General features: G+C 42.9%; 1 protein-coding gene across 2 annotated transcripts in view; it reads right to left on the bottom strand.

Moving 5' to 3' along the window:
- Nucleotides 1-680: 680 nt before the first annotated feature.
- The window catches only part of LOC121567683 (SR-related and CTD-associated factor 4-like), a 48,891-nt gene continuing 22,584 nt past the window's right edge, over nucleotides 681-26,987 (bottom strand). Inside the window, exons 11-14 of one of the 2 annotated variants that reach the window (XM_045218492.1) lie at nucleotides 20,860-21,016; nucleotides 20,331-20,434; nucleotides 2,354-2,482; nucleotides 681-2,120 (exon numbers count right to left, since the gene is read on the bottom strand). In XM_045218492.1, the coding sequence (XP_045074427.1) occupies nucleotides 2,103-2,120; nucleotides 2,354-2,482; nucleotides 20,331-20,434; nucleotides 20,860-21,016 (408 nt within the window). In that variant the 3' untranslated portion in view covers nucleotides 681-2,102. Of the gene's footprint in view, nucleotides 2,121-2,353; nucleotides 2,483-19,884; nucleotides 20,435-20,859; nucleotides 21,017-26,987 lie in introns of those variants that run through there. The other variant, XM_045218490.1, reaches the window with a different exon arrangement.

Genomic DNA, 26,987 nt, shown 5'->3' with positions numbered 1-26,987 from the left:
CCTGCACACTGAATAAGGTACTGACCTGTATATACAACCACTCCAGTATCCCTGCACACTGAATAAGGTACTGACACTGACCTGTATATCCAACCACTCCAGTACCCCTGCACGCTGAATAAGGTACTGACACTGACCTGTATAACTTGCATTGTCATGTATCTCCCGTCGTAGTCCTTGTGTGGTTTTGATTCGTTAATGTATTATTCTATTTTCTATTATAATCTATATTATGATCACTGTATTGTTGGAAATAGCTCTCAAGGTTAGAATTTCACTGTATTGTTTTACAGCCGTTGTATCCTGTGCACGTTCAAATGAGGAGCATTTGGTTCTGTGCATTTTTCAGACAGAATTCTGGACAGGGACTTGCCCACCTTCTCAATCAATCTCCACTAATACGACCCCGAAAGGGACCCTATTCCCTAAATAGTGTGCTACTTTTCACCAGAGCACTACGGACCCTGGTCAAACGTAGGGCACAGCACACGGAATAGGGTGGCATTTGGGACGTATCCCAAGTGAGACCCTGGCTACTATCACATGTAAAAAATAAATAAATGCTACAGCACCCTCTACTGGTTGACAATGGTACTGTCTAGTGTCCCTTGTATCAGTGAGTTAAAAAAAAAAACATTGCGTTTAATTTGCCTCCCATTAAGAACTTACAAAAAAGACACTTAATTTGTACAAAAATAGTTTACTAAAAACAAACAGCTAATGATCAAAATTCTGAAGCAAAAGATTTTCATGTTTTGAGCTTTCCCCCCACCCCATCAATACAAGGATGATTGTGTTTTCAGATCCAACCGTAAAACTGACAGCAAATCAACAGTTTGTTTTTCTAACTGCCCTAGTGACAGACTTACTTAAGAATAAACAAAACATTCACTCAAAATATACAAAAACAGCATATTGGCCATCAGCACATATACAATACATACAAATCGGTCTTCTTCTCTCAGTGGTTTTCTGTCAAAACATACCAGCTCAAAAGGTAGAAGAAAGTTATTCACATGAACTGACTTCAAAATTAGACTTCCACTAGTTTAAACTGTGATATTCTCATAGGGTAGGTTTCCCAGACACTAGTCCTGGACTAAGAAGCCATTCTAACAGAGATCCTCCATTGAACATGCTTTCTATTCATGGGCTGGGCTTATTCTATGTTTGGGAAACCGGCCCATAATGTTTTTTCTGTGTTAGTCTTAATGTCTTTGGAACGGTAGAGAAACTCGTCAGGGGCAGTCAGTACATTGCAATGTCTGCGTCTGAGACTCAGTGTGCCCAGTCTTCCAAGTGGTTCTCGAGTCCAGACATCTGGATTGTGTTCAGCGAAACAAAACTCAAGTGTTTTTACTGGACAAGTTCATTCCTGTTACACTCTGTTCCAAAACATTTTCTCCCTACTGAACAGGACCCTGGATGATAACCCCAGTCTCTCCAGCTCCACCCCCTGGCCCTGCCTCATCACCGTTCAAATCTATCCCATCGGTTCATGAAGCGGTCCCTCCCCTCAGGCCCGTCTCTGGACCAACCATTTCCCCCTCCCCCTCCTCCTCCTCTAGGGAACCCTCTCCCCTGTTCCCCAAACCTCCCCCCATCCCTGTCACGTCCCCCAAACCCTGGCCTCTCGCCCATGAAGTGTCTCCCACCCCGGAAGTGTCTCCCGCCCTCCCAGTCGCCCTCTTCTTCCCCGGGGGGTCCCGGCTGGAAGGGATGTCTGGGGGGTCCGTGAGGAAAGTCCTCCATGGAAGGGTGGCCCATGGGCATCCTGAACCCACCTGGAGGACCCCCCCTGCGGGGGAACATGGAGTTGGGGCCCCTGGGGCTCATCATCATGGGGGGCATGTTGGGGGGGTGGAGGTGTGGGAGGAAGTGGGGCTGGATGTGTGGGGGTGGTAGTCCTGGAGGAGGCTGCATGGGCAGCATGGCCGGCCTGGGAACCAGTAACCCTGCTGGGCCTGGAGGACTCATCACGGCCCCTGGCCCTGGAGCTCCCAGCTGGCTGTCTGGAGCTTCTGAGGGGCCGGAGGGGCCACCACGCCCTCCAGCCTGGTCTTTAGACCCAGAGTCATCTTTGGTGCTCCCTGGCCCGCCCACTACAGGAGAAGGGAAACCTGCAGAGACAAACACCAAGAGCACCTCAAACAAAACCTGTTTCATACAATTGACAACAACAAATTACTTACAAAAAACTTCAAACATGTTCGTGATCATAAAGGTTGGGTCTTACTAGGTTTGGACCTCGTCAATTTCATAACAAATATGTTATAATTCTACAACGAGGGGGGAAGGAGAATGTTTGTTTGTGATCCTCTAGTTGTTCATTTGGTTCAGTTCCACGTGTTACCTGGAGGAATCTGTGTGGGGTTGAAGCCAGCGGGCAAGAAGGGAGGGGGTCCACCGGGGGTGAGGGAGGGGGAGGGCCAGGGAATCCAGGGGGACCACCCATAGACCCAACTGGCTGGACTGGAGGCACCTGGAGACGCAGAAACACAAGAATATCACTGTTAAAGACTTGAACAACTTTCTCTGTTGTCTTGGGACAATCATAGTTCTGTTAAAATTATGGAAATATGTGGAGTGCATCAAAAACATTATAAACATTACACAGTGCACCTCAGCACCCGTCAAATACATGTTGCACAATACACATAACTAAGCAATAAGGCAAGACAACCTGTGCATCATTGTGAATAACACACGGCCAAGGTCTACTCTTAAAATGACGCAATAACACACGGCCAAGGTCTACTCTTAAAACGACACAATAACACACGGCCAAGGTCTACTCTTAAAACGACACAATAACACACGGCCAAGGTCTACTCTTAAAATGACGCAATAACACACGGCCAAGGTCTACTCTTAAAACGACACAATAACACACGGCCAAGGGCTGCTCTTAAAACGACACAATAACACACGGCCAAGGGCTGCTCTTAAAACGACGCGAAGCTGAGTACAATAATACACAGACACATATCCCACTGGACACAAACTGGTTGTTTCAACGTAAATTTGTCAACGTTGTGACGTGGAATCTACGTGGAAAATACATTGGATTTGAAAAAGTAATCAACCTGAAAATTCAACTACAGGATTATGCCATCATGGTAACCAATGAACATCTTGTATAAAATATGTACCTTTAAAACAACGTCAGATCTTCAACACTATATGCACTATCAGAAAAAACAACAGGCTGGGTAGCACCTCCTACTGGAGAATTGATATACATTTACATTTTAGTCATTTAGCAGACTTACAGTTAGTGAGTGCATACATTCTTTTTTAATTTTTCATACTGGCCCCCCATGGGAATTGAACCCACAACCTTGGCGCTGCAAACGCCATGCTCTACCAACTGAGCTACATCCCTGCCGGCCATTCCCTCCCCTACCCTGGACGACGCAGGGCCAATTGTGCGCCGCCCCATGGGTCTCCCGGTTGCGGCCGGCTACGACAGAGCCTGGATTCGAACCAGGATCTCTAGTGGCACAGCTAGCACTGCGATGCAGTGCCTTAGACCACTGCGCCACTCGGGAGATATAACTACAGCTACCATTTGGTCTCCCATCCAAGGTTTTAACCAAGCCCAGCGCTGCTTAGCTTTGATATTTGTCACTGACTACTACAAATGTGCTATGGTGAGAATGATTATTGAGGGATCTATTAACTAAATGGATTCACTGTTCCAATCGAAGTCATTCCAAAGAGTATGTTTAACAGAGAAAATGAAATGTAACCATACCTCATGATATCATCAATGATACAGTACTATTTAGGCCTATTTGAAATTTGCAAATAAAAAGCCATATCAGACTAAGCAATAAAAAGAAAAGATTAAGATGGGCAGTCTGAGATATGGCTTTTTCTTTGCAACTCTGCCTAGAAGGTCAGCATCCCGGAGTCGCCTCTTCACTGTTGACGTTGAGACTGGAGTTTTGCGGGTACTATTTAATGAAGCTGCCAGTTGAGGACCTGTGAGGTGCCTGTTTCTCAAACTAGACACTAATGTATTTGTAATCGTGCGCAGTTGTGCACCGGGGCCTCCCACTCCTCTTTCTATTCTGGTTAGAGTCCGTTTGCAATGTTCTGTGAAGGGAGTAGTACACAGCGTTGTACGAGATCTTCAGTTTCTTGGCAATTTCTCGCATGGAATAGCCTTCATTTCTCAGAACAAGAATAGACTGACAAGTTTCAGAAGAAACGTATTTGTTTCTGGCCATTTTGAGCCTGTAATCAAACCCACAATTGCTGATGCTCCAGATACTCAACTAGTCTCAAGAAGGCCAGTTTTATTGCATCTTTAATCAGCACAACAGTTTTCAGCTGTGCTGACATAATTGCAAAAGGGTTTTCTAATGATCAATTAGCCTTTTAAAATGATAAACTTGGATTAGCAAACACAACGTGCCATTGGAACACAGGACTGATGGTTGCTGATAATGGGCCTCTGTACGCCTATGTAGATATTCCATTAAAAATCTGCCGTTTCCAGCTACAATAGCCATTTACAACATTAACAATGTCTACACTGTATTTCTGATCAATTTGATGTCATTTTAATGGACCAAAAAATGGCTTTTCTTTCGAAAACAAGGACATTTCTAAGTGACCCCAAACTTTTGAATGGTAGTTTTATATATATAAAAATAAATAAATAAATAACATTTGTCCGCTTGAGGCCCCCCCATGTTCCGCTCTAGGCCCCCAAACCCCCCCTCTCCTCCCCTCCCCTCCAGCAGCAAAATCTGCAGGAAGCTTCAAAGTTGCAAAGGAAATGGGGGGGGGGGGGTTAATGAGGCCACATTGTTGACAAAAAAGGCCTCCAAAAAAGTTAATGAATCCATATACAGCCAAATAATAATTGATAATAAATCAATAATTTCCATACATATATTTAATATCAATATAATCCACGTTTTTCTCATAATAGTAGAAACAAGTGTCATTAATCACCCATGTACTGGTTCATAATAATGGACTATTCCACCCTGACAGAGTTCCCGTGCATTGTTTCACACAATATGATTGCAAACGTGACTTTAATTCAAATTAACCTGCAGCAATGAGGCGCTTTCAGAGAAAATATTTTAATTTTAACAGAATAATTACATTTCTTTAGTAAAAAGAGAGGTGATAATACTGACGTTGAGGCCCATGGCATGTCATACTATTTTTGGCCAGACAGCATCAAATACATGGGCTATATATAGCAAGACAGAGGGGCGCTGTTTCGCCCGCTCGGATGCTTTCTCTGGTGAGACTCAAAATTGAGCTCAGGTGCATCTTGTTTCCATTGATCGTCCTTGAGATGTGTCTATAACTTTATTGGCGTCCACCTGTGGTAAATTCAATTGATTGGACATGATTTGGAAAGGCACACACCTGTCTATATAAGGACCCACAGTTGACAGTGCATGTCAGACGCAGGAGTGGCTTTGGACTTGAACCCGATTGAACATCTCTGGAGAGACCTGAAAATAGCTGTGCAGCGATGATTCCCCATCCAACCTGACAGAGCTTGAGAGGATTGGCAGAGAAGAATGGGAGAAACTCCCCAAATATAGGTGTGCCAAGCTTGTAGCATCATACCCAAGAAGACTCAAGGCTGTAATCGCTGCCAAGGGTGCTTCAATAAAGTACTGAGTAAAGGGTCTGAATACTTATGTAAATATAATTTCTGTTTTTTTATTTGTAATACATTTTTCAAAAATGTCTAAACTTGTTTTTGCTTTGTCATTATGGGGTATTGTGTGTAGATTGAGGGGGGAAAAAAACTATTTAATCCATTTTAGAAAAAGGCTGTTACGTAACAAAATTTGGAAAACGTCAAGGGGTCTGAATACTATCTGAATGAACTGTACACGTTCTATGATTGAGCAGCTTTGAAAGCAAAAGCTGAATGCACTGTATATTACGTCTTTACTATAAAACCTTTTTTTTTATTCACCTGTAAACTGCCAACGGGAAATTAAAAACATAGTAATGACACATTGGGATTTCAATAAACATCTGGCTGTCTTTGAGTGGGTGAATAAAAGGTTGAAATCTCGTTGATCAACGTCAACTGCTCGGCATCCAACCGTAAGACGCTACAGAGGGTAGTGTGTACGGCCCAGTACATCACTGGGGGGCCAAGCTTCCTGCCATCCAGGACCTCTATACCAGGCGGTGTCACAGGAAGGACCAAAAAAATAGTCAAAGACTCCAGTCACCCTAGTCATAGACTGTTCTCTCTGCTACCGCACGGCAAGTGATACCGGAGCGCCAAGTCTAGGTCCAAAAGGCTCCTTAACAGCTTCTACCCCCAAGCTATAAGACTGCTGAACAATTAAACAATTAATAAAAAATGGCCACCCGGACTATTTACATTGATAAACTGGCATCTGGAGGGCTGTTGGTGTCATATCCTAGACACACTCTCCTACCGCTGTGCCCTTGGGCAAGGCACTTAAGCCCAAAAATTGCTCCAGGGACGTGGTACTGCGGCGGACCCTGTGCTCCTGACAGACGTGTGTGTTGTCTGGGCGGTGGGTCGTGAGATAAGAGCAGAGCTTTCTGTTGTAACAAATTGACAAATAGAGTTGTATTGTTCACGCTATGACCGTCATCACAGATCACAACCCAGCGTTGTTACTGATGTCAGAACAACTCAAATGCTCAGTGCTTTAGGTCTCGGTTTTATACTGACCATACATCACTCATTACAGGCGAGTATGAACTTTATACTCATTGCATTTTACATTTTAAGTCATTTAGCAGACGCTCTTATCCAGAGCCACTTACAGTTAGTGAGTGCATACATTTTCATACTCATCACCTGACACAAAACTCCAGTATAATTCCGATTTACATCAGTTGTGAGCTCAAAGAATCAGTGAAAAACTTACTTTTTTTTATTGCTACGCTGTCGCTACTGACAATAACACTCATATTCTAGGTGGGGTAGTGAGCATATCTAGTATTTATGGACGTGATTCAAAAAGAGTCAAATGAGCTCAAGTTACCCAAGTGTGTGTCAGTGCAGTGCAATAAGCAATGGTGTGCATTGAGAAATATTCAGTATATAGACACTGATGGAAGACGACTAAGACTGCTCTAACATGCAGATACAAGGTATTTGTGGCAGTCTGGAGGGCACCTGGGCGACCATTGGCAGTGATTGACCAGAGAGAATAGGCCCCCCACTGTTTCAGTTGTAATTCTTCCATCAGAGGTTTTGCTCACTAGGGTGTGCTGGAGTTCCAGAACGATGATGAGACCCTTAGCTCATGGCATTCTGTGATCAGTATAGTGAAGGGGGTGTGCATGAACTCATCCCCTTGAGTTATATCCTGCCCTGCTGGTTTGAAATTCTCCCTGGCACCTACTTGATCAATTCATGTTACTGATTGTCCACACCTCAGGTCTTCTCACGCTACTGAACCGAGCCAAACCAAGTTGTACTCAGCTGGCCTGAGTACCGGAGCCAGCAGTTTGGTTCCAGCAGGTACGACAGTGTGAAAAGGGCACTGGTTTCCCCCCAGGTAGAAAATGAGCAGGTGTTGAGCCCTGCTGGAAGGATGGAAGCAGTTTGGACCATAAGTTCTGACAGATGTACTCAGGAGGTGGACTAGGCATAGCTCATGGATTTTTTTCTCTCCAAAACATCATCAATTCTAGTGTGTATTATAATAAATAGTATTTTAGCTGATATGGTGTTTTTATAATATATGCCAAATTGCCAATTAGAAGATGCTTTTATCCAAAGCTCCTTACAGTAGGCACGCATACATTTTCATATGGGTGGTTCCAGTGGGATTCGAACCCACAACCCTGATGATGCAATCAACATGCTCTACCAACTGTTGGAGCCACACAGGACCATCTATAATAGGTAAATGTGGTTTTTACCTGCAGTATGCCATGTATGGTTAACATTGTATATACACATTTTACATGATGTTCAAGTTGTAGGCTACAGTTCAAAAGCAGGTATGTGTACGGCTACCGTTGGCGTCGGTAATTATGTTTCATCGTAAGCTACAGGAGTTCAAAATAAAAAAAAAGTGTCTGTGCCAAAAGCAGAGGTGTGGACTCGAGTCATGTGACTTGGACTCGAGTCAGACTCGAGTCATGAATTTGATGACTTCAGACTCGACTCGACAAAATGTACAAAGACTTGCAACTCGACTTGGACTTTAACATCAATGACTCGTGACTTGACTTGGACTTGCGCCTTATGACTCGAGAAGACTTGCTACGAGGACTTGTAATGACTTGCAAAGGCTTGCTAAGAGGACTTGAAATGACTCGAAACTAAAATGTAGGACTTTGGACTCGACTTGAGACTTGATGGCTTTGACTTTTGACTCGACTTGGGACTTGCCTCATCTTTGACTCGACTTGACTCGGGACTCGAGGGCAAAGACTTGAGACTTACTTGTGACTTGCATAACAATGACTTTGTCCCACCTCTGGCCAAAAGTGACTGGTCTATACTGCCCTACTTAGCAAAAGAGCAGTAACTGCACATTTGGTCAAAAATGAGTTAACATTTTTTTTTTTTATACATCAAATACATGCTTTATCATGTGGACAAATATCCTGCCTCCATTGTGTTGTATTATGGAGAATATGGTGGTTGTGGGGGGGGGGTCATGTTTGCAGTAAGTGCAAAAAAGTTCAAGTGAAAACAAGGAAAAAGGCAGGAAGTGACATCACTCGTGTTAGTTACTGCTTTTCACCTTGGTTTCACTGAGCTTTGGGCTGCAGCGGTAAACCTTGGTCTTATTTATTGTTCATCGCTTATACAAGTATCAAACTCTGACACTGACAGCCACATACAAATAAATAATATATTAACACCTTTGTGTTTTTGTTTTTTAAAAAGGAAACGTATTCCAGTGGGCGAGAAGGTAGTAACTGCCGTCTAGGGTCAAAGGTCATGTCAGAGGTCAGGGTCAAAATGAATAAAAAAAACAACCTCATTGTAAGACAACAGATTACCACATATCCAATGACCTGCCTACAATTCATTTGGCCGGACAAAAAAAAAAAAAAAAAAAAAAAGTTGAAGTTATTTTTCTTAGTTTCACTCTGAGCAGTCACTACTCTTTTGCTTGGTAAGGCAGTATAGCAGTTTTCCAATCCTGGTTTGGGGACGCTCAGGTATGGACATGTTTGTCCCAGACCAGCCCTAACACACCTGCATCAACTAATCAAGGGCTTAATGAATCAGGTGCGCTAGTGCTGGGTTTAGATGAATCAAGTGGGGTCATGGGTCATTCCCACGGGGGGCCAGTATGCTAAATGACTAAAATGTAACTGTAAAGCTGAACTGGAACAGAAATATGCAGTCCACAGGACCAGGTTGAAAAACACAGGGGTCATATTCAGAAGGTGTGATAAAACTTTTTTCTACGCAAACAATATCTGAAAAGGTAACATCCGCTCAAATCAGCTCCTCTTGGAGAAAAGGAAACCATTTGATCATAAACTCACTCAAATGTGTATATTTCTATTAATTAAGAATGATTCATTAACAAAATGCGATTCATATATTAAATCAAATGGTCCTCTGTAGCTCAGCTGGTAGAGCACGGCGCTTGTAACGCCAAGGTAGTGGGTTCGATCCCCGGGCCCACCCATACACAAAAGAAATGTATGCACGCATGACTGTAAGTCGCTTTGGATAAAAGCGTCTGCTAAATGGCATATTATATTATAATTATTATATATTATAAAAAAAGGCATAATCATCTCATTACTCACGGTACTTGTTCCGAGTTCTCTTCAGTTTTCTATAAAATGTAACCATTAACATGTATTGACCATTAGTTGAAGGGAAATTGTAGCTTAAAATATTAGTGGCTTGTTTTACACTACCAATAACCTACCTTCCGTTTCATTGCATCCACATAACTTATTTCCTTTAATTTAATTGGGGCAATTAATTTTTATAAACAACCTGGGATGTCAGATATGAAAGCTTAGAGGGACTGCACGAGCCGTCAGTTCATTGACAGTATTCAGCAGTTCAAAGCCTAACAAATACAGCTTAAAAAAGGGGCAATATGTGTTTCAAACAGTACCAAAGCCGCCACCCAGCCACCTTTTTGTGTAAACAGCTTAGGGATGGGGCTGGAGAAATGTAACCACTCTCAAATTCATATGAAGGGGCTATGGATGAAAGGACTGACCATCCGTGAGATCAAAATGATTGTTTTAGTCATGTTTTGAAGGAATAGTGTTGGTTTACAATTACATTGTTTACAAACAACGGGAGTAAAAACAAGCTCACTGTATATTTTGGGTTCTGATTGGTAGACAGTTTAACTAAGCTCATGAGGCATTTCTAAGTTATATTCTTCAAGAATCAATGGGTATCACAGATTGCCACTTTAATTTCCCTTCTTTATTAAAGACAACTGATTAACAGGGCTGGGTAGAGTACCCCAACTCTGTACTCAAGAGAAAATAATAATAATAATAATAATAAGCCATTTAGCAGACGCTTTTATCCAAAGCGACTTACAGTCATGCGTGCATAAATTTTTTTTTTGTGTATGGGTGGTCCCGGGGATCGAACCCACTACCTTGGCGTTACAAGCGCCGTGCTCTACCAGCTGAGCTACAGAGGACCACAGGTACCACTAGACAAATAACTTACTTTAGTAGGAGTAGAAGTAGACATAAAATGATCAGTAAAGAAGTATTCACAGAAAACATTGGGTAGACTAAATGGCCTACTTTTCTCTGTCGTCACATGGCATGTGTAATTTACATCCCTTTTGCTACCAATGATGTATATAAATCTTGGATTGCTGATGCTAGGACGAATTCGGAAAGAGTGGGACATCATATAAAACTGGGACAGCTTAATCCTGATGCGTTTATTTCTTGGTCTGAAAACAGCCAAAAAATCAAAACTATTGTTACTCAGCCCTTGCAGAGAAACCACATCATCAAAACTAAACCACTTCATTGGTGTGACATCATAGAGGGGGCAGAGGAAGCTTCAAACAGGAAGCTCAACCGGCAAATCACATTACGATCAGGTGACACGGCTTTTCTTTCTGTTTTGATGTTAAGGTTCTAAAACGGTCAAATAATGCACTGTGCCAACTTGTGATGTAAATGTGCATGAAAATACTTTTTTTTTCTTTTTTCTTTAAGTTGCCAATATTATGTTTCAATTTTGTAATCGTCTTTTTTTGTTCCCGCTTTACCAACCATAGCTAGCTAAAGTGGGACACTCTTATAGGCTTTTCCAATAGAGGAAAGAGATCCAGTTTCCATTAGGGACTCCTGTACTTAGGTTAGGCAGGGCTCTGGTTTCTTGTCCTGCCAATGTTTGGATTGTAATACTGCTATTAGTAGTTATTAGAGTGAATTCAGAATAAAGTGTTGACAGTTGGCATTTCCATCTCCTGTGACCTCTTCAGACATCTATCACATATTATCCTCAGATGTTTCCTAATCACACAAAATTGAAAAATTGTCATTTGGGTACAAATAGGACTGTAATAATGCTGTCCCAGTCTACTAAATATGGTTTTGACCCATATGGATGTGTAATGCCGCCTGTGAATATGATAAAACATATTTTTTTTGTGATTAGGGAACGTCTTGAGGATTTTAGAAATGTATTATGTTGAGCTAATATGTTGGGTAGAGGTCGAAAGAGGTTACAGAAGACGGAAATGCAAAAAGTGTCCCACTTATTCCAAATGTATTGGCCGGTGAGAAGCTTTGAAGCCACCGGTCGGCCATATTGGCATTCCCCAGTAGGAGCAGTCCTCCATAGGAATGAATGGAATTATACACTATTTCAATTAAAATGTTTCAAGGACAAAAGTATATAGCAACAAAAGTAACATTAGTACTTTCTAAAAAAATGATACTTTAAAATAAAATATTTTTTAGATATTTTCTATCATTTTTATTTAGCTCACATAATTTATAAAGTATGCATTACAGTGTCTGTAATAGAATAAACGTGGCAAAAACAAAATGTAGACATGAATAAATGCATTTCTATAAAACATTTTATAAATGGTGAAGGGGGGGTGGCTACTGGCACAGTGGCTTCAAAACAGCACCCCCTGTCAGTCGTCCAGTGTACACATTTGTTGCAACCAAATGGTGTATATAAACCCTGTATTGCTGATGCTGTGTATCGGCCATCGAGAGCTTTGAAGCCACCGGTCGGCCATATTATCATCCAAAAAAAGTGCAATGCAACTAATACAGACAGAAAAGGCTGAATTATAAAACGCTTATAACCATGAACAGTTTCACCTTAAGTGTAGCAGGCTCAGACTAGAAGAACAACCACATTCTCTCTACTGCTGTTTATGAGTGAACAATGTAGAATGCAAAAAGAATCTAGTAAGACTCCGTCCAAAAAAAATCCAATAGGATCTCACCTCGTCAGTGAAAGATGTACAAGCTATAAGCAGTAAAATGTTTAGGGGCTCACTATAGTATTTATATGTATTTGCATACCCGTACACCTGTGATCAAAGATGAAACTGAATGAACTCATTCCTGCATAAACCACACAGCCGTCATGGCCCACTGCAGGGCGGTATCGGGTAGAAGAGGGAGGGTTCTATTCTTACCCAGGTCTCAGATTCCCCGGCAGAAGATCCTGTGGTGGAGCTCCGCCGTGGGGCCCACAGGCGGTCCGCCTCCTTCGTTCCTGCTAGACCCACAACACTAATGCCAGCGCCCTCGCTTCCCCCCCACAGTGGCCAACAGTCTTTTCTTAACCCCCCCCCCACCCACCCACCCACCCACAGTGGCCAACAGTCTTTTCTTAACCCCCCCACAGTGGCCAACAGTCTTTTCTTAACCCCCCACAGTGGCCAACAGTCTTTTCGTATCCCCCCACATTTGAGAACATTATTGTCTGTTTCCTTACTGTTGAATATGTTTTAATGAATAAATATGTTTAGGAATCTTTCACTGCAACTATGGAAAGTACATACCCTAATCAATATCGTTTGATATGGCCTGAAAAACACACGGCTAGGTGTCAGACAGTGATCAACGGTCATTTCATACATTGTGATCAGCTGTGAGTCCTGGACATTGAGTAACCTAATCAATATAGACATTGGAAAAACATTGTTTGAGCTCACCTCATGACTATGGCCCACAGAGAGCGCCTCATGAAAGAACTACAGAGATAAGCTCTGGAATATTGTAAAGTAGTAAAGATATCTGATATCGCAGGATCAACATAATGCACACTAACGGTTCTGCTCTGACGCCAATTTAAGTTCCTTTGTTGCAACTTGAATTGTGATAGATTAATCAGAGCAACTGTGGCTCGTTCAGTTGTTCCCGGGTCTTGACCCCAAATATCACGACAGCAATCCGGTAAATTCCAAACGGGAGCGTCACCTTTACCTGTCAGCCATTGGAGAGGTTCCTCAGTACAGTCCCAGCGAGGGACGGACCTCCGATGTCCACGTCCAGAAACACTCACCTTAGTGAGGCCTCATGAGACTGACGATCCTGACAATGTGTCAGTTGGAGTCACAGATTTTGGGACTACAAAAAAAAAAGAAAAAAAGAAAGGCCACTGCAGGTGTCTTTGTGAAAGATGTTGAGAGTTAAAAAGTATCTTCCAGGTTCACCTCATTTCACCTACCTGGGTGATAACCTCAAGTTGTTTGGTTGACTAAAACAAGCTGCCAGATAAGACCAGTTGTGGAACGTGGTAGACAGTTTCAGGGTGGAGTGGTTTTCAGGGTTAGACGGTATGGCCCTGATACTGAACGAGGAGATATTAAGTATTTGAAACGTATAATGAGGTAGTGAACAGCAAACCTTGGTTGAGCAACATTATGCGGCATACACATCTAGCAAATAAATGTTTTTTTTTGTTATAGATTTTAATAAAGGATGTTTAGGCAAGTTTGACAACTTATTTTTACCTATATATATCTATATGCTGTTAATAAAATATTGCAGTAAATTCCTACCTTTTCCTGGAAAATGAGATACAGCAAAGAGGACATTTAGAGGATTTGATGATCTTCTCTTCCTTCTAATGAGCATGTGTTCATCCCTTCTATAAAGTCCCAACCCTGATTCTGAAGCAGGGACAAAAATTAGCACCCGCGGGTAGGATTTGGCATTGGCGGGTAAAGGCATCAGCATGCTTCAGTTCGGCTGGTGTCTAGTATACACTTCCTCAAAATAGTCAGAATTAAATCAAAGATCATTTAAGAAATCTGTCATTAATTTCTACGTTTTTTTTTTGCAGAGGAGATCTCCGTCGCGCAATTTTACATCTAACAAAATATGTTTTGGTGCAGTATTTATCAATGAAAAAAATGTGCATGAAAACTAGTCTTCTCTCACTGAATGAGAAAGAGTTTATTTTAGAATCCCTAATGTTGACCAATCACCGACTAAAGGGTGTAGACTTCGGTTACAGACTTTGGCTTGCTTCGAGAAAAATGTGTGCGCCCGAACAGCCGAAAAAAACCTTACCGAAGTCCAAAACGAACAAAAAACGTCACAAAATATGCACAACTGTTTCAGCTGGGAAGAATGCTGACGCCTTAAGAATGTCTAATTCACCAGCCACGTTGGCGGATGGTCACACACAGGGCTCTACAGTGCAAGCATTTCATACAAATAGTCCAAAGTCAAGTGTGGGCACGTGCAAGTAGTGATTCATGCAAAAAATAAATGCAGCAGTAGCTGTATTCAAAGTATTTCTGCCATTTTGTTTCATATCTGGTAAAGCACAAAGAAATGTGAATCCTAACGTTATAGCTTTCCCACCTCGTGCAGCAACACTGCCTGCTGGGGGGTCTGTGTGCACTGAGTGAAGTGCTGAAATATTTGTTTTTAGGAAGTAATGCGTAGAGGAATACAAGTTGGCCTAACTGCTAAACGTGAGACTATTCTAATGTTCCTTGGATATTTACATTGTTTTGTTCACAACTGTTTAAAATGTTTCGAGTTTGCTTCCACTGCTAGCGAAGACAAGTCGTCGCCCTCCATCAGTGAGATTCTCACAGGCACACAAGCGGCGGAGAGCCGACTCCAAAAGATTATAGAGTCCGACTCCTTGCCCGTCGACTGCCAGTGTCGACTCACATTCCTGGGTGTCAAGCGTCGATTCCGCCAGGAACCGTGCATCGGTAATCAAAAGATGTAGGTAGGCTGTAGGCTAATCGCAATGCTGTATTTCGCAATTTCTTGGCTTGCGATGTCTCGCGCAAATTCACTAAAAAGTATGGGCTATCAATGAGTAAGCTGAGCTATTCTACACACAACAGACCGAAAACTGAAAACACACACTAGCGTTTTTCATAGCTAAGAGAAAGAGCAGGAGAGAGAGGATCTGGACAGACAGACAGAACAGGAGAGAGAGGATCTGGGCAGACAGAACAGGAGAGAGAGGATCTGGGCAGACAGACAGAACAGGAGAGAGAGGATCTGGGCAGACAGACAGTCAGAACAGGAGAGAGAGGATCTGGGCAGACAGACAGAACAGGAGAGAGAGGATCTGGGCAGATAGACAGAGCAGGAGAGAGAGGATCTGGGCAGACAGACAGAACAGGAGAGAGAGGATCTGGGCAGACAGACAGTCAGAACAGGAGAGAGAGGATCTGGGCAGACAGTCAGAACAGGAGAGAGAGGATCTGGGCAGACAGACAGAACAGGAGAGAGAGGATCTGGGCAGACAGACAGAACAGGAGAGAGAGGATCTGGGCAGACAGACAGAACAGGAGAGAGAGGATCTGGGCAGACAGACAGAGCAGGAGAGAGAGGATCTGGGCAGACAGACAGAGCAGGAGAGAGAGGATCTGGGCAGACAGACAGAATAGGAGAGAGAGGATCTGGGCAGACAGACAGTCAGAACAGGAGAGAGAGGATCTGGGCAGACAGAACAGGAGAGAGAGGATCTGGGCAGACAGACAGTCAGAACAGGAGAGAGAGGATCTGGGCAGACAGACAGAACAGGAGAGAGAGGATCTGGGCAGACAGACAGTCAGAACAGGAGAGAGAGGATCTGGGCAGACAGACAGACAGAACAGGAGAGAGAGGATCTGGGCAGACAGACAGTCAGAACAGGAGAGAGAGAGAGGATCTGGGCAGACAGACAGAACAGGAGAGAGAGAGAGGATCTGGGCAGACAGACAGAACAGGAGAGAGAGGATCTGGGCAGACAGACATAACAGGAGAGAGAGGATCTGGGCAGACAGACAGACAGTCAGAACAGGAGAGAGAGGATCTGGGCAGACAGACAGTCAGAACAGGAGAGAGAGGGCCTGGGCAGACAGACAGTCAGAACAGGAGAGAGAGGATCTGGGCAGACAGACAGACAGTCAGAACAGGAGAGAGAGGATCTGGGCAGACAGACAGACAGTCAGAACAGGAGAGAGAGGATCTGGGACAGACAGACAGTCAGAACAGGAGAGAGAGGATCTGGGCAGACAGACAGAACAGGAGAGAGAGGATCTGGGCAGACAGTCAGAACAGGAGAGAGAGGATCTGGGCAGACAGACAGAACAGGAGAGAGAGGATCTGGGCAGACAGACAGTCAGAACAGGAGAGAGAGAGGATCTGGGCAGACAGACAGTCAGAACAGGAGAGAGAGGATCTGGGCAGACAGACAGTCAGAACAGGAGAGAGAGGATCTGGGCAGACAGACAGTCAGAACAGTGCGGATCGGCTATATCTTGGTCATCGGTATCTCACAATATCTTGTCAAGCAATGCCTCGTAAATTCACCCAAAGTATATATTAGGCCATCAATGAGTATGGCTAAGCTATTTTTCATAGTGCCAGTGAATTGATGTTGAACATCACCAAACGCATCAGTTTAATTTTAAAAAAGTATTGCGCTTATAGCTTATTTAATTAAACCCTGGCTGGCTGCTAAGGTCAGGACTCCCAAACCCTGTTTCTTGAGATCTACCCTCGTGTAGGTTTTCGCTCCAACCCCAGTTGTAACTAACCTGTTTCAGCTTACCAACCAGCTAATTATTAGAATCAGATGCGCTAGATTAGGGTGAACACCTATAGGACGGTAGCCCTCCAACGAACAGGGTTAGAGAGCCCTGTGCTAGGCAATAGATCGCAAAGCCAGGCATCCTCGCTAAAGTTTTTGGAAATCTCAAGTGCAAATACGGTTCAGCAGCTCAAAATCAGCAGGATGGGGGAGGACGTCTACCATAATATTAATATTAGGAAGGACGTCTACCATAATAATAATATAATAATAATAATGCCATTTAGCAGACGCTTTTATCCAAAGCGACTTAGTCATGTGCGCATACATTTTTACGTATGGGTGGTCCCGGGGATCGAACCCACTACCCTGGCGTTACAAGCGCCGTGCTCTACCAGCTGAGCTACAGAGGACCACAATTGTATATACTAGGACCACCATGGATTGCTAAAATAATGATTATGATCACACTTCATCAATTTAAATATTATGGGGATATCTGGCAGCCAAGCAGTGTAGCCTCATCATCATCTGGACATGACGTAGAAATATCTCCAGCCTACAATAAAAACCTCCTGGCTTCCGTCATGAGAGTCAATTAAATCAAATAAAAAAATTTAAATTATTACAGGGGGGCAGTTTGGGAAAACTAATCCTGTGTGAATCATTCTCTGGAATAACGCACATGCTTGGATAATAATTACATAATCAACGTCTATAGTAATACCCGTCCAATAGGGCCATATAACAAAGAATAGGCTTATCAGTTTAGAGCGTGCAGCATCATCCCATGGGATATGTCATGTCTGCACACAGCAGAAACATCACTGAAATATTCTAGTTCCTACTCGTCACCTTAAAACAGAATAGGCCTTTTATAGGCTAAGTTGAAGAGCTAAATGGGCAGCATCATGCATCTTGTCAGTCCTCTGGAAAGCCAATGTATTCTTCCCAGTAGGACGCTGTAATAGTGAGGTGCCGTTTCAGCGTGTTTTGGGAGTCGAGCAAGAGTCAACTCCTTGGACTCCAACCACAGGTGTTGGGGAGTCGATTCCAACTCCTTGGACTCCAACCACAGGTGTTGGGGAGTCGAGCAAGAGTCAACTCCTTGGACTCCAACCACAGGTGTTGGGGAGTCGAGCAAGAGTCAACTCCTTGGACTCCAACCACAGGTGTTGGGGAGTCGAGCAAGAGTCAACTCCTTGGACTCCAACCACAGGTGTTGGGGAGTCGAGCAAGAGTCAACTCCTTGGACTCCAACCACAGGTGTTGGGGAGTCGATTCCAAAAATCCTGCAGTCGCGCACCACTAAGGCACATGTGAAGACTTGAGCGACCCGTTACCAAGGTAACCTTAAAGGGGCAGCTGAACATTTGTCTCATCTGTGATATTTTGGTTTAAAGACTCAGGCCACAAAATATTAAAATGTCATTGAGCAATATAACACATTCATTCTTAATAGTAATACATTCCTTGTTTTAGAAACATTACTATGAATGTGTGTGTAATTAATGCAGTAAAAATATTTTGTCTGGTAAAAAGACAAAAAAAGTTGCTGGTAGACAAATAAAGTTTGTTTTATTCCCTGTTCTGAAGACATTCATAAGCCTGTGTTGCATTTGATTGCTCCACAATTTTCTGGATTATGTGTTCATGTCTGTTTACGTGTAAGAACTAGGAACAGAGTTTCAAGCACAATTGTATATACCAGTACAACCCGGATCGGCCTTATATTGAGAAGCATAAGTCTCTGGTACAACCTATTTACCTGGTAAAATGTGGTAAAATAAATAATGACGTGCAGCAGTCCATCTGCTAATGTCTTTTGAATAATAAATGAAGATGTGAAGTCATTAAGAAATGTGCAACTGGTGGATCAACTCAAACATCTTTCACTCGAGTTCTGGGTTGAGTCAAATGTTAAAGTTATTTCAATTATCTTCATGATAGCATAGATCATTCTGGCTCAGTCGTGATAGTAAGAACATTAAAAACTTAGTGTACATCTGCAGCAACATGTGGACTTCTCAGCCTAACCATTCCAGAATGGTGCATTCATCATAGACATGAGGTGAGGGCACTCCGTCCTCCGTGTCTCAGAATGACATTCTGTTCAAACCAACGTCAGTCAAGGGTTTTTCCCCAAATTAGTATGTAAGGCGTAGGGACGTTGAACAGGCATAGGTAAAGGCTTAGGGACGTTGAACAGGCATAGGTAAAGGCTTAGGGACGTTGAACAGGCATAGGTAAAGGCTTAGGGACGTTGAACAGCAGCTGATATTGAAGCAAATGCAGGAAGACGGTGAAAACGAGATAGACAGCCACCATGTGGTACCAGCAAAACGGAAGGAAACTCCATATTCAAAACTCATATCAAGAAGGTTTTATTTGAATGCAAAACTGTTTTCATCTGTATCAATGACCAATGTGGACCCTGCCTAATATCTTACTAATCAGGGAATATTAGGAAGGTACCTTTCTGATGAGACAAGTGAAAAGACAAGTACTGATGAAGGAAGTTGCCTTCCATTTATTGGTGAGTAATTGTGAAACTCAGTAAAGGCGTCATGTAGGCAGAAACTGGATCCTTGCATTCAGACTGGTTGACTTACTACAGGAGGAAAACTATACAACATCCTCACAATGTGGACCTTTGTTTTTATATTAGGTGATGTACTGAGGTGAGTGAATACCTTTGAAATACTAGTCACCCATGATGCTACTAAATCGTTTTTTATTGGTCCACTTTATCAAAGATACTTTGTTTAATTTGTGTTGAGGAAAAGTGCATGCATATGTATACCAATACTTATAAAAGCTGCAATTTTAATAACATCTAAAAAATATATATATATATATATATATATATATATATATATATATATATATATATATATAAACTGACAACCAAGGCACAAAACCTCTGGATAAACTCTGCTTCCTAAGAGATCGTGAGGTATTATGGTGAGACAGAACACACAGACTGGTGTGTTTCATTGGGACCCTGTGGTCTGTGGTGTGTTTCATTGGGACCCTGTGGTCTGTGGTCTGTGGTGTGTTTCATTGGGACCCTGTGGTCTGTGGTGTGTTTCATTGGGACCCTGTGGTCTGTGCTGTGTTCCATTGGGACCCTGTGGTCTATGGTCTGTTTCATTGGGACCCTGTGGTCTGTGCTGTGTTCCATTGGGACCCTGTGGTCTGTTTCATTGGGACCCTGTGCTGTGTTCCATTGGGACCCTGTGGTCTGTGCTGTGTTCCATTGGGACCCTGTGGTCTGTTTCATTGGGACCCTGTGCTCTGTTCCATTGGGACCCTGTGGTCTGTTCCATTGGGACCCTGTGGTGGGTGTTACCTGTACGTGGGCGGTGGCAGCTCCCTCGGTCTCCATGCCGTCCACTCCTCCTCCGTTGTTCAGTCCTCCTGGTTTAGTCAGCTCCTTCACATTTTCTCCCCATTCTGAAGAACAGACCAATCACATCAGGGACAATACACACTTAGACAGGATACACCATCAATGTACAGATAGATATATCCTAGCTCCGTGTCCAATACCTCTGACTAATTTAGACAGGAATTTTCCCAGATCACTTGAACTGTAGTTCTAGTTAACGGACAGGTTATTACTCCCTGATCATACCACATCTAGGACAGAGGGTGAATCTCAATTGTCTTCCTTGATTCCTCGCACCCGCTTTCCTCACCACCTCCTCCTCCTCAGAGTGCATTGGAGGAGAAGGTCTGAGGGGAGGAACCAAAAATCTTCTTCTCCAATGCACTTTGAGGAGGCGAGAAGAGAGGAAGTGAGGAATCAAGGAAGGCAATTGAGATTCACCCAAAGCAGACGGTTGTAAGAAGACAGAAGATGGCAGTCAGATGTTTACCTGGACAGAGTGTGTCTGCGTCCAGCATGCCTCCCTCTCTGTAGCCCTCCAGGTCCTCCATCTTCACTTTGCTCCAGGGGATGTAGGTGACGCCTCGCTCCACGTCCCAGAACTTCTTATGGGTCGCCTTTATACCCTTGTTCAAGGCCCACGCAATCTACACACATACAATATGCTTAGGTTATTAAGTAAAATAAAGTGTTTTAATTAACTTTTTATGTGTTGCCTTTAGTGTTGAACGGTATACCGAAACGTTGATACTATTTCGATACTAGAACATGAAAAACTGTTCGGTACTAGAAGTTTTGTTACTTTCGGTAATTCTGTCAAATTTGTCTCACGTCGTATACGGATTGAGAGGATCGAGTCTGTCTACTAACTTGTCTGAATCTTCTCTAGGGGGCAGTAGTGAGCTAGCCAGGCTACTTGTCTTCTCTAGGGGGCAGTAGTGAGCTAGCCAGGCTACTTGTCTCCTCTAGGGGGCAGTAGTGAGCTAGCCAGGCTACTTGTCTTCTCTAGGGGGCTGTAGTGAGCTAGCCAGGCTACTTGTCTCCTCTAGGGGGCAGTAGTGAGCTAGCCAGGCTACTTGTCTCCTCTAGGGGGCAGTAGTGAGCTAGCCAGGCTACTTGTCTTCTCAAGGGGGCAGTAGTGAGCTAGCCAGGCTACTTACGCTTGTGCATGCAGATGACACAGCGAGAGCCACTTTTGAGACGCAAACATGGAGAGAAAATGCAAACAGCATGGCTTCTAACGAAAACATCAACCTCCACGCCCGCAGCTTGTTGACACAAAAAATGGCTCCAGAAGTGAACTATGGGAATACTTTCCTGACAGAGCAGGGGCCAGCCCAACGAAACAACTAAGCAAAAGGTGTTACAAAGCAGTGCAAGGGGAAGTTTAGTTCCAAAATGACAAAACTATTTTACACATGACATTTGCATTGTAACGTTATTCTACTTGCAACTAAATTTGAATTATTTTTGAGTGACAATGACATGACCATAGGTTCAGCATGACATTCATGTGAGCAGTATAATAAAGACTACAACTGAAAAGTAAATGTGAACTGCACTATGACAGCAATATATTTAGACTACTTCCAGTTTGCCTGGGCTTGCTAGCTGTAGCCAGCCAGTAGTCCTGGGTAGAGCGTTGCACCATGGGATGTGAAATGCACTCTGGGAATCATAGCATGCTGTGTAAAATACATTGTATTTCTACAGTGTGTAGACTATTGCAATATAGCACCTTCGTAAATGAGCTTAAGTGTTTTTTTTGCCGTTTTTGAACTAAACTATTCATTTAATACATGGAATTATTTAGTTGTCATGAATAATGAATCATATGTCCAATGAATGTCATTTGACCCAATATTATTGCCACAGATGAGCAAATTAACAGTGATATGTATAAAATTACATTAAAAAATGTTTTAGAAGTCATTGTAAAATTCTTTGGTATGCTCCCAGTCTCAGATATGGTTTTGCGTAAGCAAAATGTAAGATATTCTGTTATTTAATATAGTGTTTTATTTTTTAAATAAATTGAATATACATTAACAAACATTTGACAATTTCAAAGATTTTACTGAGTTACAGTTCATATAAGGAAATCAGCCAATTTAAATAAATGCATTAGGCCCTAATATATGGATTTCACATGACTGGGAATACAGATATGCATCTGTTGGTCACAGATACAGTGGGGGAAAAAAGTATTTAGTCAGCCACCAATTGTGCAAATTCTCCCACTTAAAAAGATGAGAGAGGCCTGTAATTTTCATCATAGGTACACGTCAACTATGACAGACAAAATGAGAAAAAGAAATCCAGAAAATCACATTGTAGGATTTGTAATGAATTTATTTGCAAATTATGGTGGAAAATAAGTATTTGGTCAATAACAAAAGTTTCTCAATACTTTGTTATATACCCTTTGTTGGCAATGACACAGGTCAAACGTTTTCTGTAAGTCTTCACAAGGTTTTCACACACTGTTGCTGGTATTTTGGCCCATTCCTCCATGCAGATCTCCTCTAGAGCAGTGATGTTTTGGGGCTGTCGCTGGGCAACACGGACTTTCAACTCCCTCCAAAGATTTTCTATGGGGTTGAGATCTGGAGACTGGCTAGGCCACTCCAGGACCTTGAAATGCTTCTTACGAAGCCACTCCTTCGTTGCCCGGGCGGTGTGTTTGGGATCATTGTCATGCTGAAAGACCCAGCCACGTTTCATCTTCAATGCCCTTGCTGATGGAAGGAGGTTTTCACTCAAAATCTCACGATACATGGCCCCATTCATTCTTTCCTTTACACGGATCAGTCGTCCTGGTCCCTTTGCAGAAAAACAGCCCCAAAGCATGATGTTTCCACCCCCATGCTTCACAGTAGGTATGGTGTTCTTTGGATGCAACTCAGCATTCTTTGTCCTCCAAACACGACGAGTTGAGGTTTTACCAAAAAGTTCTATTTTGGTTTCATCTGACCATATGACATTCTCCCAATCCTCTTCTGGATCATCCAAATGCACTCTAGCAAACTTCAGACGGGCCTGGACATGTACTGGCTTAAGCAGGGGGACACGTCTGGCACTGCAGGATTTGAGTCCCTGGCGGCTTAGTGTGTTACTGATGGTAGGCTTTGTTACTTTGGTCCCAGCTCTCTGCAGGTCATTCACTAGGTCCCCCCGTGTGGTTCTGGGATTTTTGCTCACCGTTCTTGTGATCATTTTGACCCCACGGGGTGAGATCTTGCGTGGAGCCCCAGATCGAGGGAGATTATCAGTGGTCTTGTATGTCTTCCATTTCCTAATAATTGCTCCCACAGTTGATTTCTTCAAACCAAGCTGCTTACCTATTGCAGATTCAGTCTTCCCAGCCTGGTGCAGGTCTACAATTTTGTTTCTGGTGTCCTTTGACAGCTCTTTGGTCTTGGCCATAGTGGAGTTTGGAGTGTGACTGTTTGAGGTTGTGGACAGGTGTCTTTTATACTGATAACAAGTTCAAACAGGTGCCATTAATACAGGTAACGAGTGGAGGACAGAGGAGCCTCTTAAAGAAGAAGTTACAGGTCTGTGAGAGCCAGAAATCTTGCTTGTTTGTAGGTGACCAAATACTTATTTTCCACCATAATTTGCAAATAAATTCATAAAAAATCCTACAATGTGATTTTCTGGAAAAAAATTCTCTATTTGTCTGTCATAGTTGACGTGTACCTATGATGAAAATTACAGGCCTCTCATCTTTTTAAGTGGGAGAACTTGCACAATTGGTGGCTGACTAAATACTTTTTTCCCCCACTGTACCTTTAACAAAAAGTAGGGGCGTGGATCAGAAAACCAGTCAGTATCTGGTGTGACCACCATTTGCCTCAATCAGCACGACATCTTCTCGATCAGGCTGTTGATTGTGGCCTGTGGAATGTTGTCCCGCTCCTCTTCAATGGCTGTGTGAAGTTGCTGGATATTGGCAGGAACTGGAACACCCTGTCGTACACGTCGATCCAGAGCATCCCAAACATGCTCAATGGGTGACAAGTCTGGTGAGTATGCAGGCCATGGAAGAACTGGGACATTTTCAGCTACCAGGAATTGTGTACAGATCCTTGCGACATGGGGATGTGCATTATCGTACTGAAACATACGGTGATGGCGGTGGATGAATGGCACGACAATAGGCCTCAGGATCTCGTCACGGTATCTCTGTGCATTCAAATTGCCATCGATAAAATGCATGTGTTCCTTGTCTGTAGCTTAGTTCACTGAAGTCGGTTACAACGCCGAACTGCAGTCAGGTCAAGACCCTGGGGAGGACGACGAGCACGCAGATGAGCTTCCTTGAGACGTTTCTGACAGTTTGTGCAGAAATTCTTCGGGGATCTTTTATTTCAGCTCATTTATTTTTTATTTTTACAATTTATCTTCTTAAAATGTGATTTTAACCCGTAAGAGTCTAAGTCTATATTAGTGTGTAGCCCAAACTGTTCGGACGCCACAACACAGAAGTTGGCAGATCAACTGTACAGACTTCAGACACGTCCCAAGACGCTTGTGTGTGTGGGGGGGGGGGGGTCGTAGAGCAAAACGAGAGAGTCTCATCTTTCCATACATGGGTCAAAATAGTTTGCAGGCCAAACCGTTTGGATGCTACAGACGATTTTGTGAGAAGACCAATTTTCTCACGGTCTGACAAACACCGCTCTCGTGACATGGCGGATGTGATGGCTTGAGACTCATCCAATGCAAAAAAACATCTCTAGCTTAAACTGACGGGTTCGTATGTTTTTATTATTATTATTATTATTATGCTAATTAGATTTCTGCAGGAAGTGGACATTGACCTTAGGGGGTTAAACCTAACCACACTACTAACTGTATGCCTAACCTAAATTAAGACCAAATAGCTAATGTTTGTTTTCATGAAAAATTTATGATTTTTATAATTTTTTTTTATATGAATTTTTACGATACAGCCAATTTGACTCTGTGGCTGTGCTATCTATTGGAAACCCTAACTCACCTTACTGTTTCCCCCCACTCAGCAACGATGGTAGTAAACACCATTTTAGGGTTTCTGCTGCGTGCCTCTCCTCCATCTTCTGTCGTCGGTAGTACATGGGACTTCCTGTCCTGTCCCACTTCTCATTAATGTGACGGGTCGTTGCGGTGTCGTATGACAGCGTGTTCATAGACATCCAACAACCTGTTGCGCCACGTACGGTTTTTGAGAGCGTGTGCTTTGTATACTGTAGGCAGAGCAATCTCCATCCGGGCCGTCAGTTTTTCAACATGGCATCTTGTAGTCTGGTTCTAGGCATGCCATCAGGGTATTGAAGCCGACATCCTCTACCATTAACAATGGCTGCATATCAACTGCAAACATTTTCTGTAATCAGCGCTGTGATTTTCTCACTCCGTCCCTTAAATCGCTCTGCTGCCAGCAAAGGGTTGGGTCTCACGGTTCCTCCCTTTCAGGCTTGTACCTCTACTGCCATTGTAGCACAATTCCACCTGGCAAAGTTTTGTATTTCACAACTTTCTCATTTAACTTCTCAACGTATTGCCATACAGGACTTCGCTGCTGTCGCTTCCCTGTCTCAGTCTGCCATTTTTCCAACAGTTAAAGACGATGACGTGCAGAGTGCTTGATATCCGTAGCAAATCATTTGAAAGATGCATATCTCCTCCTACTAACGTTACAGTATTGTTGTGTTAGGTATTTGTTCATTTTAAAAATGTCCCCTTTATGATGATGATGATGATTGGGACCTGTTAGTGGTAGATGTGTGATACATTTTTCGGCTAGGTTTTTTTCTTCTAAATGTTAACAATCCCAATGTAGTTTAAACATTACACCCTACCTAAAAAAAAAAAAAAAAAAAAAAAAAAGGCCGATTTTGTCTTCTGAGAAAATGTGAATGTGATCAAATTTGGTTTATATTCACACGTCGGGTGGCTAAGCTCCCCAGGCATTTTTAACCCAAAATGATTGACTATCATTAATCAATCCCCACAGCAGTGATGACATACTGTATGAGGATCTTTTAATTATAAATGTAAAAGCCTGCATTGAGCCAGCTCGGCCCTGTTAGTTTTTGTCCAATCGCAGCTGTCTGTGTCTCTGTAAAAGGTTTTAATGTTTTCATCCTCCCTAGGGTCAGGAGTTTTATTTTTATCATGTGACCTGAAAACCGTAACAAAAAGAATCTGGTCCCATCATAGCCCGACAGCTGATTTATTACTATGTCATATGCTATAACGAGGGTCCGTAGTTGGTTAGCCTACTACAGGATCAGGAAAAACTCTGGGCCCAAGGAAAACAATTCTCCCCGACCACTCTGGGACCTGTGGTGAGATCACACAATGTTACAAATGGAAAAACATATCCTATTTGTACGATCTACAGTTGACATGTTTTTTGGTGGGGATGAGCTTCCGTAGTTTTACGTGGCTCAGTGCAGCCGGCAGTTACTGCAACAAATCAGAATATAACAGGCTGGTACTGCAATTACAGGTTTCATTTCAACGGTTTCAAAAAATTGCTTTGCTATTACCATTTACAGTGCATTCAGAAAGTATTCAGACCCCTTTACTTTTTCCACTTTGTTACGTTACAGCCTTATTCTAAAATGA

The sequence above is a fragment of the Coregonus clupeaformis genome, chromosome 6 (genome assembly GCF_020615455.1).
Source record: "Coregonus clupeaformis isolate EN_2021a chromosome 6, ASM2061545v1, whole genome shotgun sequence".
Classification (NCBI taxonomy): domain Eukaryota; kingdom Metazoa; phylum Chordata; class Actinopteri; order Salmoniformes; family Salmonidae; genus Coregonus; species Coregonus clupeaformis.
The sequence above is the reverse complement of the archived record's forward strand: the minus strand, read 5'-3'. Positions and strand labels throughout refer to the sequence as shown.